This window comes from Panthera uncia (genome assembly GCF_023721935.1).
Source record: "Panthera uncia isolate 11264 chromosome A3 unlocalized genomic scaffold, Puncia_PCG_1.0 HiC_scaffold_11, whole genome shotgun sequence".
Lineage (NCBI taxonomy): Eukaryota > Metazoa > Chordata > Mammalia > Carnivora > Felidae > Panthera > Panthera uncia.
This window is the reverse complement of record NW_026057578.1, coordinates 84,659,600-84,677,787: the sequence shown is the minus strand read 5'-3', so window position 1 is coordinate 84,677,787 and position 18,188 is coordinate 84,659,600. Positions and strand designations below refer to the sequence as shown.

Below are 18,188 nucleotides of genomic sequence, written 5' to 3'. Positions count from 1 at the left end.
GCTAGAGAGTATTATGCTAAGTGAAATAAGTCAGAGAAAGACAAATACCATATGATCTCATTCACATGTGGAATTTGAAACAAAACAAACGCGTGAAGAAAAAAAAAAAAAAAAAGAGACAAACCAAGAACCAGGCTCTGAACTCTAGAAACAAAGCTGTGGTTACCAGAGGCGAGGTGGATTGGGGGATGGGTGAAACAGGTGAAGGGGGTTAAAGAGGGCACTTATGATGAGCACTGAGTAAAGAATTGTTGAATCACTATATTACACACCTGAAACTAATATAACACTGTATGTTAACTATGCTGGAATAAAAATAAAAATAAGCAAGGATCTTATACAGCTAATTCATGTGAAAGGAAAGACTCTTTCATGGCCACACATCATGTAGAGGCCTGGATAGAAGGGACCCAAAGGTTGGGAGGGAAGTGTCTGAAGCGTACCCACTCCTCTCCCAGCTACAGCAGCACCACAACAGCCAAAGGAAAATACAGGGGCAAATACTGACCTTGGAAATGCAAGCACATCTCTGAATGTGCTATCTACATTCAAAGAACCTAAAATATCTCCCATACAATAGCAAGAAGAAAGGATAGCATATTTAGGAATAAACTTAAAACAGCTTCGGAAGGAGGTCTAGGAAGGAAAGCATGAAACTTTGCTGAGAGATCTAAGAAAATCTAAATGGAAAAAAGCACATTTCTAGATATGAAACCTAAAAGTAAAAATGTCAATGTTACCCAGTTTGTCCACAAATTTAACATAATTCCAAGAAAAAAAAAATCCCAACAGTGTTCTTAATGCTGGGAAATTAAACTTTATCTAGAAGAATAAATGTGTGAGGGATTACCAACTTTTTGAAAAAGAAGAAGAATGAGGAGGAATGTGCTGTACCAGATCTTAAACTGTATTATAAAGCTTCAATAATTAAAAAAAAAAACAAAACAGTATACACTAAAACAGGAATAGGTATACAAATCAAGTGCACAGAGTAAAAAATTCCCAGAAATAAACCTAAGAATAGGTATGAATTGAACCTATAACAGAGAGAACACTGCAGGTCCTTGGGAAAAGAATGGATTATTCAGAAAATAGGAGAGTGGGGAGATTAACATCAAAATCCATTCCAAATATATATTAAAGATTTAAATATAAAATATATTTGGTCAGGGAGCCTGGGTGGCTCAGTCGGTTAAACGTCCGACTTCAGCTCAGGTCATGATCTCACAGTCCGTGAGTTCGAGCCCCGCATCGGGCTCTGTGCTGTCAGTTCAGAGCCTGGAGCCTGCTTCAGATTCTGTGTCTCCCTCTCCCTCTGCCCCTCCCCCACTCACGCTCTGCCTCTATCAAAAAAATGATTAAAGGTTAAAAAATTTTTTTTAAATAAATAAAATATATTTGGATACCACAATTTCTGTTGTCAGTTTTCCTTAACTCTGTTCGACCATGACTTATGGGAAACTAAATATCCAAGTGAAAGGAAGTCATTAACGAAGAGGCACTACCTCCTACTGGAGCTTTGGCACAGACAGAGGGCATCTGGGCTAGGTGGCATGCCCTTAGCTCTGAATGCGGCTCTTTTTATTTCTGCCTCCAGACTTCAGCTTCCTCAATTCTATCTGGGTCTCTCTCCCTCTCAGGCCAGCAGATTTGTAAACTGGGGAATAAATGAGAAAAGACTAAGACTATAGGTGGACTGTGCTATCTGCAGACAGTGCTCCTGAATTTGCTGTTATCCCAAAAGTCCTTCCTGACTTGAATGTGATCACGATTGGGAATGGTATCAAATCAGGCACATGTCTGTGTTGTGAGGGAGGCACGGTTATCAGAGATTACTTTTTTTTTTAACCGAAGGTATAACTGAACACTCTCCTTTCACAGTAAAGCGCAGAAAACAAAGATGACTTAGGTCAGAGCAGGGTGTACGGCTAGGCAGCCAGTGAAAAGGGTAGATAAGTAAAGAAGTTCATAGGTGGAAATCTAGAGACACACACCTGGCTCTCTCATTCATTTACTCCACTAGCGTTTCCAAAGGATTACTATGCACTGCTACTTGGTGCTGGGATATGATGTCGAGTTAGACCAAGTCCTGGCCTTTGAAGCTTAAAATTTAGTTGGGGATCAAACATGTAAACATATTATTGCAGAATTATTGATCTGAGCTACCTTCAGACCATGACAAATAGCAGCTCCCACTGAAAGTTCTAGAACAGGGTCCTCTTGGCCCTCTACCAAACCTATTCTTTGCCCTCACCCATATCTCGTTTGACTTAACTTCTTCGCAAAGGTTGTCAAGCTTTCATAGACTATCATCACCTGTTTTCCCCTTTCCAAATTGATCACCTTCATTTCTTCACTCATTCATACACTGCAGCCCTCCTATGTATCTGACTATTCTTTCATTATCAAATAATGGAAAAGACCAAGACTTTACCTCCTGTTAACCCACTGGAGCCTAGAAATAACAATGCATCTGCAGGTGCTGATCCAAGAGTAGAAACTGGTATCTTAGGCAATTCATGCCCCTTCTCTTTGAGAAAAACCCCACTTAAACACAATACACTGGACCTCACTGAGGACTACTTTTCATTAAAATTGGACTGGATTTTTTTTTTTTAAGGTGTATTTATTTTGAGAGAGCGTGCAGGTGTGCAAGCAGGGGAGGGGCAGAGAGCAAGGGAGACAGAATCTTAAGCAGGCTCCTCACCACCAGCATGGAGCCCGACGTGGGGCTCGAACTCATGAACTGTGAGATCATGACCTGCGCTGAAATCAAGAGTTGGATGCTTAACTGTGACTGAGCCACCCAAGCGCCCCTGGGCTTCAGATTCTTAACCGAAGAAGAAAAAATACACCAAACGATAAACAATAGCCTATTTAACACTGAAATTTCACCCTCTTATTTCCTATCTTTGTGTAGGTACAGATCCAGCCAATTAAATAGCTTCATAAATCCTACAGGATAATTGGGGGTTGAATAAAAATTTCAGAGATGGTACATATAAGCTATATAGTGAGAAAAACAGGTTTAGTATAGAGTAAGAAGAAACAAATAATCTTAAGGGGTCAAAAATTAGACCCTAAAAGTGATTCTATGTCACAAGAGATACTAACTTTCGCCAGGTTTGGGGTTGAGAAAGAGCCTCGCCAGGTTAAACAAAAAGTCCACGTGAAGACCACAGGTCATGCTTTAAGGAAAAAAAGTATTCGCCTTCTTTCTCTAAACTGATCCCTTTATAAATAATTGCCCAAAGCATCATTATTACCAACTTAACTGGAACCTTGGAAGGTTTTGAAGTTTTCTCATAATTGTGAAAGTAATCCTTGTTAAAAACACAAAGGTAGTTATATGTGCTATAGCTATATGGGAGCATGGCGGTTACATTTTAAAGCTATAAAATCATTTCTCTACTAAAAGTATGAAATACATAAGTATATCCATTAATATTTCCTTTCTGGAGCCCAATTTTAAAAACATCCAAGTACATATTATAGTCAGTACTTGCTATAGCTCTCTCACCCTTTGACTATTAATGACTATGACAAAAAGGTCAGTGAATACTCCCAGTGCTCCAGTAGGCACTGGATAATCAGCATACGTCTCTTCTCCCAAGTTCTTCCAAGGGCAGATGCCATCTATTCAAGAGGTATAGTCCAAGAAAGAAAGATTCTAGTGGTACAAATCTGGGGGCTCCTCCACACCATCAACACAGACCAGATTTGTACACTGATAACTACATCCCTTCTTTGTAATAACCGGGCCATGCCCTTAGCCTCATGTGGCAACAAAGCAATGTGGATTTGTTACAACACCCTAGAGTGCAATCTGAACGTGGTCAAGAAAGTTCAGAAGCAGTAAGAATGGTGCAATGCCTACCACAACTTTGGACCCGATGCAAAAGCTACGCCCCTACCCTCTTCTGATATAAGGAGCTTGGCCATTTGCAAAGCCAAAACCCAAAAGAAATAACTATAGGGATCTGCAATCAATTACAATATCCTGCCAGAAGAGACCTGATTGCAATGGTTTCTCATGCCAGACCAGATGCCACTGAAATACTGTTAGACCAAATGAAAATAATAGCTTAGATCAGGCTGCTGAGTCCTCCCCACAGAGCACACACAAAAATCTTTTGTCATAGGCTCAGAAGACTCTAGCAGAGGTAATCTCTCTAGACCAGCTGCCTAATTCCAGCAAGGCCTGCATACATACCATTCCAGAAAAATGAGTGTCTATTATTAAAGAAGATACCAGAGCCTTCTTTGGGTGGGGGAAGGGGGGAGTCCATTCTAGCACCTGACTCCTGACCCACTGGCTTCAGCTTATATACATTCCCTCAGTTTCCATTTGCTGAAATGCTACTGAAAGGCATTCAGACCAGAGGAATTCCCAGCTAAGAGAAGGAAATACAATTATCATCAACAAAGCCATATAATAACAACAACAGATTCAAAGATTTCCTATATTCCAACAAGAATTAATTAGCAATTACATTGGGAATCCAGTAGTGATCTAAAAATATGTAGGGGCTTCAGGGTGGCTCAGTCTGTTAAGCATCTGACTCTGGATTTTGGCTCACATGATGATCTCGTGGTTCGTGAGATCGAGCCCCATATTGGGTTCTTTGCTGAGAGTGTGGAGCCTGCTTGGGATTCTCTCCCCTCTCTCTCTCTGCCCCTCCCCCACTCACACACAGGCTCACTCTCTCAAAATAAATAAATAAAAGTTAAAAAACATAAATGCAATAATACCTTTTACAAGAAATATGCAAGGGGCGCCTGGGTGGCTCAGTCGGTTAAGTGTCCGACTTGGGCTCAGGTCACGATCTCAGTTTGTGGGTTCGAGCCCCATGTTGAGCTCTGTGCGGATAAGCTCAGAGCCTGAGCCTGCTTCAGATTCTGTGTCTCCCTCACTCTCTCTGCCCCTCCCCTGCTCATGCGGTCTCTCTTCCTCAAAAATAAACATACAGTAAAAAAATTAAAGAAAAAAAAAGAAGTATGCAAGATCTATGGGGAAACACCATAAAACATTAGAGACAGAAAACAGATCTAACTGAAGACACATCACATCCTGGATGGAAAGAGCTAATATGTGGACGTGAACTTTTAAAGTCAATTTATATTGAAATTATTAAATTTTTTATTTATTTTGAAAATCCCCAAAGAATTTGAGGGATGGGGAGATGGATGGACTATAAAATTCATCAGGGAAAAAAAAAAAAAAAAAAAAAACTAGTGAAAATAGCTAAGATCATGGTAAAATTAAAAAAGGAGGAGGGAAGAGCAGGGATTTGGCTTTACCAGATCTTGAAGTGCATGGCAAAACCTCAGTGACTAAAACAATGGACACTGGCACAGGAAGAGCAGATGGCCAGTGGAACAGAAGTAGTCGTCTAGAAACAGACTCAGCAGTAAACAAGAATTTAATATACAATAGAGGCAGCAACTTCAAACAGTGAGAGAAAACAGTGAGAAAATATTCTGTTAAAGGAAATGATAAATTAGAAAATTATGTGATATGCAAAGGGGCAATCTCTTTCATATATATCCTTTATATTATATAATCTCTTCATAAGAAGGAAAAAGAAACGTCAGAGTAGAAAATTGGGCAAATGTTATTTAACAGGTGATATACACACACGAAAATTATTTGACTATGCTAATAATGTAAGAAATGCAAACTAAAACAAATTGTCTGTTTTTGTTTTTTATTTACCAAATTCATAAAGGTCTTAGAGTATCACCTTGTGAAAGTATACAGAAAATACAGCCTATAACTTGCCTGGTGGACAATCCAGCTGTCAACACTAAAAATTAGAACAATGTATATTATTGTTAATTTCACAACTATAAATTTACCCTAAGGAAATAATTATGATATTGGACAGAGATTTATCTACAAGGTGGTTTAAGGAAGTGCTTTTCATATTAGCAAAATACTGGGAAGAACATAAACAGGGGATTGGTTATACGAGTTATGGCACATCCGTCTGAGGTAAATACTGGCCTCTGCTAAAAGTAATGTTAGAAAAGGAGACTTAAGGACACTGGAAAATATTCATAATGTAGCTTGAAAAGAAGATACAAAATATTTACTATATGATCCCATGTTGATGAAAAAAAGTATACACAAAAGTCTAGATGGATATGGAACTTAGCAGGAGTGTCAGCAGCTGTCAACTGTCCCAAGATCTATTACAGGTGATTTTTATATCTTCCAAAACAACTGTTGAGATACACTTCAAAATTCACTGGTTTCCTCTGGCTGATAGAATTATGGATGATATAAATTGTTTTTAGAAAGACTTTCTATATTTCTCAAAATTTTCTAGAAGATTAGTTTTACAAAGAAAAACACCACACACTCACTTAAGGGTGTTTCCTTAGGAGGCTAGAGCCACAAAATTCGTTACAGTTAAGAGAAACACAGGCTAAGGGACAGGCACTCCTATCTATAGTGATATTACTGAACCCTCCACCCCAGGGGTTTCGTCTTCATCCGGTTCTGTGTTCCCAGCACCTAGTACACAGCTTCTTCTAACATCTTCTAATCTAGTGAATGGAAAATACCCCCACCTCCACCATTCTAGAAGGCTTTTATCTTCTCACCAATGCAAAGGTTATCAATATGGTGGTGCTGAGTCTAATATTCTCATAGTAGAGTCCAAAGGAACACCAAATATAATTATTCAGAATCTCTGAAGTGTCACAGAAAAGGTTTCTGTTTAAAAATCTAACCCAAGTATAATCAACTCTGCAATATCAAAGAGAAAAATAATTCCCATCATTAGAAGTTCTTTTCCTAAGGTTTTGAGAGACAGGTCAATTTTTTTATGTGATGTTTTAAGGTAAAGAATGGCTAAAGTGTATACGCATGAAGCTAGGTAGGATTCTTTTACAGGAATCAACCACTAAAACCAGGGAGACTACAAGAGCAACTATTCAACTGACTTCAAAACCGGAAGATTCTTAAGCATCTACACTAATAAGGGGAGAAGAGCCTGATAACTTTGTTCTTCACTTGGACTGCAGCAACCAATGCTTGGTTAAAGAAATTTGAGTCTTTACTTCCTTCTTTTCTGTTCATGTGCTCTAGACTAGAGAAGGAATTATCAAGACTTTAAAAGACCAAATTCCAGAACAGAAAGGACAATATGGAAACCAGATATCTAACCCTTCAACAAGCAAAAGTTGACTGGTCATACAGAAGCAGTCTGAATTAAAAGCAGCTTGCCCAGTGGTGACTTCCACTCCAGTTTTCTAGATTCTTTGCCTCCAGAGCCTCTTGTGCATACCTCCATCTTAGCACATAGTATACTCACTGAAACGGTCTCTGTGTCTTTCTCGTTAGACAAACTACATTTTCTCTAGGATGGGGACCATGCTGATTTAATACCCCAGCGTGAACTCATTTAGTACCTAGTATGGAGCACAAGTTCTTGAGACACTGTAGGCAAAAAAGAAATATCCCTGAACTGCTAAAATAAAAGGTCCAAGTGACCTTTATTTATGACTGACATCGTGTGACATTCTTGCAGAGGTAAAAGGCATGGAGTTGTAAGTGTAAGAGCCCTGATCTGAAGGGTTAAAATCTTAGTAATAATAAAAATAAGTGCCTAATGGAAATATAAAAAAATAAATGCCTAAGAGGTTGGGAATGGGGGAGGAGAACTGGAAGACTTTTCAGCACAAAGAGTCCCAGTGTCCCCAGTTCACCCAAAGGCATAAAGTTGAGAGAAAATCTAAAGAGGAGAAAGGGAAGCCACATTTGACTACTTTTCCACCTTAAAAGATACTTTTGAGTTCCCAATTCAGGATATGTAAATCCCTAAAGCATAAAGGAAGCTCTGACTTACAACAGTCAGTCATAATCACAGAGAAATTAAAAGGGAAGAAGAGGGCTGGGGAGAGGCAAATGTGCGGCGAGGCACATGCAACCCCTCAACCCCGCGCATGTGCACACACAAAATTCCTCAGTGGAAGAATGCTAAATGTTCACTCTGTTCCAAGATTCTCTTTCCTAGTAAGTCTGGTCTGTCCTTTCACTGACGAAACAGGTCATTCAGATCCTGACTTTCAGAGTCAGACCCCCTCTTCATAGAAGGTTTGCATGAAATAACCATATGTATTTACAGAGCCATTATTACACATCATCATGTTGTTCATGCAGAGCATTGAGAAAGCCACTCAGTCTGAATGGGTAGCCTGTATTTCAAATTGATGGGCGCTCAGAGACCAGAATGAGGCTTGCTCAATGGTTCTCAGCCCTGGCAGCATATGAGAATCACCTGGGGAGCTTTTAAAAATACTAGAGCAGAGTCTCAACACAAACCAATTAAATCAGAATTGCTAGGGGTGAGGTCTGGGCATTGGTTTCTCTCTTTCTTTTAAAAGCTCTACAAAGAATTACCATTAATTCCTCCACCCCCAGCATGGTAAAAGCAAGTGGTTACTTTTTTTTTTTTTTTTTTTAAGTCTTTATTAGAGATAAAAGATTTGCTTTAAAATACTCCATGGACGGGGCGCCTGGGTGGCGCAGTCGGTTAAGCGTCCGACTTCAGCCAGGTCACGATCTCGCGGTCCGTGAGTTCGAGCCCCGCGTCAGGCTCTGGGCTGATGGCTCGGAGCCTGGAGCCTGTTTCCGATTCTGTGTCTCCCTCTCTCTCTGCCCCTCCCCCGTTCATGCTCTGTCTCTCTCTGTCCCAAAAATAAATAAAAAACGTTGAAAAAAAAATTTAAAAAAATAAATAAATAAATAAAAAAAAAATAAAATACTCCATGGAGAAGGGTGGTTTTGATTATATAAGATTTACAAAATGTTGGTAATTGTTCAAGTTGAGTGATGGACACATAGGACTTGATTACATTATTCATTCTCATGTGTCTGAAAATTTCTCTAAGTTATTTTATAAAATCAGCAGAAATAAAATTTTTCTCCCCAAATATATAAATGCATATATAATGTATTTAACATATTTTTAAGTTATTTAATTAAAAAAAATTTTTAAATATTATTGACAGAGACAGAGCATGCCATGGGAGGGGCAGAGAAAGAGGGAGACACAGAATCCAAAGCAGGCTCCAGGCTCTGAGCTGTTAGCACAGAGCCTGATGTGGGGCTTGAACCCATGGACTGTGTGATCATGACCTGAGCTGACGTCGGACATTTAAATGACTGAGCCACCCAGGCGTCCCTAAGTTATTTATTTATTTATTTATTCGAGAGAAAGAGAGAATGAGAATGAATCTGAAGCGGGCTCTGCATGGACAGCAAAGAGCATGCTGTGGGGCTTGAACTCACAAATTGCGAGATCATGATCCGAAACAAAGGCAGACGCTTAACCAACTGAGCCACCCAGGCGCCCCAAAAATATTTTTAGAAAAACATTAAAATAAAAACTTTGCAAACGACTCTAATGTACGACCAGAGTCAAGAACCAGTAGGCTACATTATTGAAGGTGGGGCAAAGCTGATTTAGAAAATAAAGATTTAAACAAATAGCAAAGAGGCAATCCAGGTGAGAGAGATCAACTCAGGCTCAGCCAGATGGATCCCAGTGAGGGTGGCAGGCCTCCTCTAGTGAATCACCATTTTGTGCTATGCATAGATTTGCCTGAATTTTGGAATCTTTATTCACAACTGTAAATACACACACACATATGTATGTGTATTTATATATATCTGGGTGTGTACATGATTAAAGACAGAACTACCAATTATATTCAGTAGCATGTAATTTTTTTAAAAACACTATTTGTGAAACACTGCTCATGACCTAAAATGCTTTGGCCTGTGAAACAGTCACCAGGAAAGGCACTCCTCAGGAGAAGCAGGTTGCAGGAGTGAGGGGTGGGGTGTGGTCTATTGGAACCTGCAAGCCCTTCATCTACCTAAGTGATTTATGGGCAGTGTTGCTTAGACAGCCTGAGTAAACTCTCGTATCAGGTGCTATTTGTGGGGAAAAGACAAGAAAAGCAACCAAGTCTCAACGAACAGAGTATACATCAAAATGGCCCCTATCCCACCCGCAAAATCCCCAACTCACCTATTCTTCTCCATTTCATTGTGAGTTGATCTGAAAGAGGGAACAAGAAGAAAAGAGTAAGATTCTTCCTGTCTTAAAGGACTACTTCAACACCAGAACAATTCTTTAATTTCTTTCTCTCCAAAGTTGGTAGTAGAGAAAACTGACAAAGGGAGAAAAACTCGGTGGGCTCTGCTAAAGAAATTAGTCCCTCTGAGGGGTTAGATAAATGTAAATATCTAAAATAGAGTTCAAGGAGAAGGTACAAACTTAAGAGGTGTGCAATCCCTGGTGGAAATATCAAGGGTCTCTACGTACAAAGAAGAAAGCATTTGCCCAATGGGATACGAATTCAGGTTATAGAACACCGAAGCTTTCAGGCTGCAGTTACAACAGTGGAGGTGGAGCCCCCTCCTAGTCCTGCAGTTTTTTCTAGGTGGGGTATATACACCAAAACTTTATGTTAAGTTGTTTGACAAGAGGACACAATTTTAAATGGATAAAAATAATACCTCTTCCCTCAACCTTTCTACTCCCTGACGTAATTATTTGATCACGTACAACCTGACAAATGCTACTGATGACTAGCTACCAAATGATTTCAGGAAGGGGCTTCTAAAACTCAGCTCAACCTAAAGATGGCATAGACTGGTTAAAGCAACAGTTAGGGTGAAATCTGAAGTCCAGTTTTGTCACTGACCAGTACTGTAGAAGAAATAACATTCTTTACTGTCTTGTCCTTGGTTAACCCTTCTGTAAAATGGGAGTAAAAATTACTGTCAATTATCTACTGAACATGCATGGATCAATGAGGTAGCAACTGTAAAAGTGATTAGAGAGCTTTGGACGAAAGCTGTGGTGAATGTGAAATACCATTATTAATGTGTTTATAGCTGACCTTGAATATAAGGTCTGGTCAAAGAATTTGTGGACAGGTTTACACAGAAATCCCGAGAAGCCAGTCAACATGGCCACTTCAGTGTTATCCTTACACAACTCCTCCCTAACTAATCATAAGCTTGAGGAACCTCCCAGCATTATAAAGGAGCTGAATCTTGACCTTTCTTAATGGAAACTCTGTGGAATCTAACCAGTTCAGGAGATAACACCCTGGCTCAGGACATGAATTCTACGTGGCCACAATCAGAACCTTACTGGGCCTACAGAGAACTTCTCACAGTAATCACGGAGAAACAGGACCTCCACGAATACTCAGCCACTCATTTGTATCAGGTGGACAACCACCACCAAGTTCATTCACACCAGAGAAGGGGAGCAGGGTGTACATGTGGGTTTGCAGTCTTGGGAAGAGAAATTTTCAATCTAGCACTAAAACTTCTCTTCCACAAGGATCTGGGACACCAATTTTTATTCACGAAGAAAACCAAGAAAATAACAACAACATTTTAAGTTTTAGAATATTTGTTTTCTAGATAAAGGACCTCACAATTAGTTGCCTTAAAAGATTTACACTGATTCACCTGGTTTTCCCTCAGCCTTCTTCAGTTACATTTTTCTGAGGGTTTACTTCCTGCAACGGCCAGCAGGATATCATAGTTAACAAGAGTCAGGCCTGCACCGCAAACCTTTGGCTTTAAAGCACGTGGCATTTTAGTTTTAACAGGGAATAGCAAGTTCAAAGTCTGACAGATTTTTTAAAGTATATAACAGCAGCTGGTCAGGATTTCCCTGTTTAACTATAGACAAGGACCATCCCAGGACAGTGGTAGAGAAGGGTGAATATTTGAAAATAGAATCTCTGATTACAGAAAATAGCACACAGGGCACTCTTACCAAAAATTTCTGGATTCTTTGAAGATACAAATAAGAAAAATTCTGAATCCCCAAGAGAAACTTGTTAACAAATTCCATAGGAAGTACAACTCCTTCCAAACTTTGAACAGTTTTTGAAACTACAGATCTTATTCGATTACTTAAGAGTATTGAACACATCATGGTTTTTACAAGGGGACTTCTATTTAATGGCTACAAGCAATACTGAAGTGCATTTGGGTGACTGGAACGGAGTGTGTCTTTAATAAAAGTAAGCCTTTCAAAAATCCTCAGTCCAGAGATTGCTTGCCAACTCTGTTAATGGGTAAACATTTTTAATTAAAGCATTATAAGAACACATAGATACCTTGTGTCAAGATTATTTTTCATGTGATTATTGAAGATGTTTGATAACTCTGAAATCACTGGTAAAGGTCGAATGTCACCATTAAAAATATATTCTAACAAAAAGATAACTAAGCCAGACTACAGAGTGTATGAGAATAGGAAAAAGTCCTTGGGTTCAAAAAGACTCCACATCAGCTCAGCTATATGGCCATGGTTGCGTAAAAGAGCTAGGTGGCAGGTGTGAACTTCCTCTTTCACATGAATGCCAAAGCCTGCTTGACCAATTTAACAAAATATACCTTTAAAAACTCTGGATTTCAATTCTAAATAATTAGTAACTCACTTCAAAAATCAGTAGGAAAGAAAAAAAAAAAGAAAAAGATTCCACCTCCCTATATTCCAGTAGTTCTCTGGATGATTCTGAAACAATCAATATTCAAAATTTCAAAATTTCATTTGGTTTTGTTTATTAAAGTTTTTTTTAACCTTTATTTTTGAGAGAGAGAGAGAGAGAGAGAGAGAGAAAGAAAGTGGGGGAGGAACAGAGAGAGGGAGACACAGAATCCAAAGCAGGCTTCAGGCTCTGAGCTGTCGGCACAGAGCCCGATGCGAGGCTTGAACTCACAAACTGTGAGATCATGACCTGAGCTGAAGTCGGACACTTAACCAACTGAGCCACCCAGGCGCCCCATTTGGTTGTTTTTTAAACAAGCAACTAGAGACACTGGATTAAGATCTGCATTTTCAGTTCCCAAGAAGCTGGATATGTGGCTAAATCTTTTTTTTTTTTTTAATTGTCCTAGAAAAAAGTAGCCCCCTGACTCTACAAGCAATGAGCACAGCATTTCAACCTGAATTAACAAGAATACACTGTTATCCAGTGGTTATGTAAACCAGAAGTAATCTCTCCATAGCCCTCACCTCAGTTCAAAATCCTGACCATACATGGCCTTGGATAGAAGTCGAATTCAAATCAAGGGGTCAAACTGCATTCTCTGGGGAGATGTCTCACTGCTCAGTAAGGGTCATTCTAAACAGGGCATGAAGGAAGTGATCACATTTAAAACAACCTGCTCTTGCTTCACATCTGCTTGGTGCCATCTCCAGGTTTAATCATGGTTTCTCAGAGATCCCTGCACCACTGAGGGTATTACACTAATTCATGATTAGTCAAGAATATGGGAAACATGTGATAACCATGGAAAGCAAACCAAGCTCATTAAAAGAAAAGAGCTTTTCCAAAACAGAAGTTACAGCTATTTCTTCAATAATAACGCTGGATATTAAAGAGAACGAATCTGTTTCTTGGCTTGCAATTCTTAACTATCATTATTTTTGTTTCTTAATCACCTTTTGGGACCGGCCTCCTTCTCTTTCAACAACATCATATTCCTCTCCCCACCACTGAACCTCCTCCAACTTTCCTGTGAAACTTAGGGAAAAAGAAAGTGCTAAGGATTAAACCTTGACTATTAGTGTGGACAATTCCTCCCAAATTACCTGTGGATAAGCATAAAAGCAACAAATGGACTACATTTTTGAAGAAAAATAAACCAAAAGCCTTCAAAGTTCTTCCAAAAGCTTAAAAATAATGTAACAAAATGCAAGACAGCTGAATTGTTTTATACCGCTGCACAATACAAATCAGTATTAACATTCTTCTTAAAAGCCCTTAGGACCCACACATAGATCTACTGGGCACCACCTTCAGGTAATGTGAAAGATGGGAGGGAAAGGAAAAACCACAGGGGTAGTTAATTACCAGGTTCATCCTTCACGTGCCTTCCTATTCAAGAGCTCAGCACATGTGTGCTGCTCGCATCCTGTGTTTTTACCAACAATGGGGTGAATCAAGGACAGAAGCAACAGCAAGAACAAGTTTTAGGTTTAAGTGGTCTGTATTATGCCACAGAGGCTAATCAAATACAGTTACTTGCAGGGAGTTATTCATGACAACGGGAGAGGAATAAGGATTCTAAATCAGTGATGAAGATGTGAATGACTTAATTTACTGGAATGAAAAGTGTAATTAAACAGATCTAGAAGATTTCCTAGCTAACATATTTTAAGGGGAAAGAGAGGAAAAAAGGGGGCAGTATCATTAATAAGAAAAACTATATTCAGGGCTTTAATGTGACTTCACTGGACATTAACCACATACTCCCCAGAGAGATTCACAGATTTTAAGAACTATAAGGCTAACCTAAAAGGACTGTGGCATATTAAAATTTTAATATTATTCGTTCTTCCATCACCAAAAAGGCAGGCTTCAACGTCAACCATTCCTCTTTGCCATTATAAATAGATGTTGACAGATTATCAGACAAATAACTGCATTTAATTTACATGTTGAATATGAAATCCTACCACCTATGATAAATCAGATACTTTAACATGTTTATAAAATCTTCACTATGAAAAGTAAAAGAAATGGATAATATCCAGCATTTTCAATTACAGAAAACTTGCCCTGAATCTGCAACTTCTGAAGGCAAAATACAGTTACCGTTAACTAATCCCACTGGAAGTTTCCAAAAATTTTTGTTCCAAAAGGGAAGAAAAGCAAAATTAATTTTAAAAGTTCATAAAGAAATGTAAAACATTCCCATTACTCTTTTCAGTCCGCTCAACCCAAACAGAAGGGCTGCTTCCTCCAATGGCTTAAGACCATGTGTGCCTCACTGAATCATGATTGCTACTTAATGTATTTACAGAGTTATAATCACAACAGGCAACTTCCATTCTGCAGTTTGTGTCATCTGCAGTATAATCTAAAAGAGAAAAAGAAATATTTACCAAATTACCTGCTACTGCTGTTATTCTTCTTGGATTTGTTCCTCCGTTTTAAGGCATCTCTGTCCTTGTTATTGTATGGTAACATGGAGGCATAACCATGTTCAGCTTCTAGAAAACCGAAGGATCCAGTTAATGAATGAGCCTAGAACATTCAATACTCTCTCCCCTCCACAGCATTTCCTTTTTAAATTTTATTTTTCAATACAAGAATATCGTGGAAAGAAATAAACGAAGCAAGGTGGAATTCTTAGAACAATGATTGTTTTTTAAAATTGTGTGAATACCCTCAGTTCGGAGCAGGTGTAAGGAGCATTCCAGCTGCTCATTGTTGAGAAAGACACCGCAAGTCGCTAAGCTCGTGGTGCCTGGGTTTCCCACTGGCAAAGTCCAGCAGGTTGGTGTGCTTTAAGTGGGACCAGCCTCAGGCAAAGGTGCAGGGCAAACACCCGGAGCCCAGAGGGCGGGGAAGGGGGCGCGTAAGGCAGGCGCTGCTCCTCCGGCTGGGGGACGGGACGCCAGGCCCACTCGGGGGCCGGTCGGGACGAGCCCCGGTGAGGTAAACCAAGGGCCTGGCCGAGGGGACCCCGGGCACCCCATTCGCTTCAGGGTGGGGACGGAGCTCGGGACCCCGGGGGGCAGCGGCCCCTTTTCCACCTCCATTCATCGCCTTTGGGGCAGCAGTGGCCTCCCTTCGGACCGCGCGTGGGGAGAGCTGGAGGGGTTGGGAGCGCTCGCGGTCGCGCTCTCCGCGCTTCCAACCACCCCCAGAGCGGCTGGGAGCCCCTACCCGCGGCGGGGCCCCTCAAAGCCCCCGGCCCCGGCTCGGGACGGACCCCTCCCATCCCCGTGCACCTCTCTCCCGCCGCTCCAGGTAGTCGGCCGCCTCTAGCAGCATCTGGATGTTCATCCGAACCGCCGCCGCCATTCTGCACCGGGGGCCGGAGCCGCGGGACCAACCCCCACTGCCCACGGGCTCGCCGCCGCCGCCGGACACCCGCACCCTGCTGTGGACCCCGCAGAGCAGGGTTGAGAAAGCCTCTTTGGCGACCGCGCTCGCCGGAAGGGGGAGGGGGGCCGGTGAGCTGGGCACCGCCAACACCGTGACAGAACCCGAAGAAGAGCAGCAGCCGCCACCGCCGCGGAGTGTTTATCTCCGACTCACCATCCCCCCGCCCCCAGCCCCTTCTCTTGACAGGCCCGCTTCGGCTGCGTTCCTCATTGGGCACCCTAGAGAATGCCCCGCCCCTGGCCTTGTCCGATTGGGGAAAAACATTACGGCCCCGCCCCCTAGAGTCCGCTCCTCTCTCTGGTTGGCTGCGCTTGACAAGGCCCGGGCTCCACCCCCTCTTTCCAATTGGTGACAGGATTCGCAACTCCGCCTCGTGCTCCTTCCCTGTTTTCCATTGGTTCTATACCGACAACCCCCTTTTGCTTTGTTAGTATTGGCTCAGAGCTACAGAAAGCAAGCCACTTTGCTTGTTTCCCATTGGTGGAGCCAGCTGAACACCACCCCCCCCACCCAGCTACGGTGACGTCACCTTTCTCCAGTCCCGGCGAGCCCTAAGTGGCCCGTGATCCGCGGCGCCGCTACTCCTCCCCAGATCTGGCACTGGCTGGGGAGGGCTGACCTGGGCGCCGGCGCTGATTCACCGGCCGCCGCGGAGCTATGGTCTATCCGGCCCATCCCGGCCCCGCCTCGGACCTGTTGCCGGGACCTGTCCCCGGGGAAAAGTTCCGAGGGCTTGCCGTGTATCCCTAGAGTTGAAGGCTGGTACCGCGCGTCGCCGGACGCTCTCTCCCAGTCGGGTTCCGGGCTGTAGCCCGTGGTGTGGCGGCCACGGTCCCAGAGGTTCCAGGCTTCCCCGGACCTAGGCAGTGGTGGGCCCCGCGTCGAATCCCCCTGAAGGGAGAGCGACGCCTGCAAGCTGGTGGGCCCGGAGATCCCTCGGGCGCCACGTGGCTGTTGGGATTGAGGAGGGAAAAGCTTGGCTTTCGTTGAATGCTCGCCGCGCAGCGTTTTTTCTCTCCCTATAAAGTGGAATCGCGGGCGGCTGTATACAGTCTTGTGCGTCTCTTCAATGGCACCCCCTCCCCTACCCCCAAGTGCAGGCATAATCACTCCCTTACACGAGGGGGTTTTAAAGCTCAAAAACTTACTGTACCTGCGGAGTGGCGTCGAATCCCGAGGTTCTTTGACCTAAATCTCGTTCAGGGTCTTTTCTTACCTTCTAATTCTGGATGAAAAGATTAACAAAACAACAACAACAAAAAACTTCCTCTGTTCAAGTCTATAAATTATGGTACCAATATAAAAATACAGAACTGGGGCTCCTGGCTGGCTCAGTCAGTAAAGCATGCGCCTCTTGACCTCAGGGTGGTGAGTTCAAGCCCACATTGGGCATGGAGCCTCCCCCCCCCCCCCCCCCCCCCCCCCCCGTTAACTAAGAAATTTAAGTATTATTCCCTAAGCCTATCAAGATTTTTGAGATGAAAACTATCTTGAGACCCAAGTTACATTAATATATGGACATCACCATTTTTAAAAGAAATGTATTGGTAAGCTTGAACATATTTCATAAAGCTTTTTAAAAAAGTTTGTTGCTAATACATGAAAATAATAGCTTACTATGTGTCACCTACATTATCGCTAATCCTCCAAATAACCCCATTAGGTTAATTATCTACATTTTGCAAACAAGGAAACTGAGGCCCAGAGACGCTAAATGGCTTTCCTTGTCATCCATTCTGCCAAAGATGGAGACTGAACCTAGGTCTGTTTCGCCTAGAGGCCATGCTACCAATGCTTCCGTTGGTAGTTGTTCTAAAAACAAGAGTTAAGAAATAGGTTTCCAGACCGAGTTACAGAACACTGACACTCAAACGCTGGGGCGGGGCGGGGCGAAAAACATGCGCATGTAGGCATGATGGGAATTTTTTAAACGTGTTTTTTTTTTAATGTTTGACAAATCCATTAAAATTAAATGAACTCAATAGAATTAACAAGTAGAATAAATGTAGTAAATCATGCCTGACACATAGGAAACATTTTCTGGTTTTAATGGTTAATTGAATCTAAAAGGTTATTCTTTATGAAAGCTAATGAACACAGTGAAGATAAAGGTTTTCACGAAAGCACAAAGAACTAGAAATGAGAACGGAGATATAACATTTTTTACAAGTATTTTTGTTGTTATGTGAAATTGAAGTTTAACTGGCCATTTTATATATTTTTTAAATGTTTACTTA

The 18,188-nt window shown here is 41.6% G+C and overlaps 1 protein-coding gene across 2 annotated transcripts in view; it reads right to left on the bottom strand.

Moving 5' to 3' along the window:
• Nucleotides 1-16,124, bottom strand: part of MXD1 (MAX dimerization protein 1) — a 28,015-nt gene extending 11,891 nt beyond the window's left edge. For both annotated transcript variants that reach the window (XR_007462237.1, XM_049651598.1), the window contains exons 1-3: nucleotides 15,795-16,124; nucleotides 14,951-15,050; nucleotides 10,047-10,076 (exon numbers count right to left, since the gene is read on the bottom strand). Coding sequence is in view for 1 of the 2 variants with exons in the window: in XM_049651598.1 (XP_049507555.1) it covers nucleotides 10,047-10,076; nucleotides 14,951-15,050; nucleotides 15,795-15,867 (203 nt within the window). In the remaining variant the exon portion in view is untranslated. The remainder of the gene's footprint in view (nucleotides 1-10,046; nucleotides 10,077-14,950; nucleotides 15,051-15,794) is intronic.
• Between the last annotated feature and the right edge of the window lie 2,064 nt (nucleotides 16,125-18,188).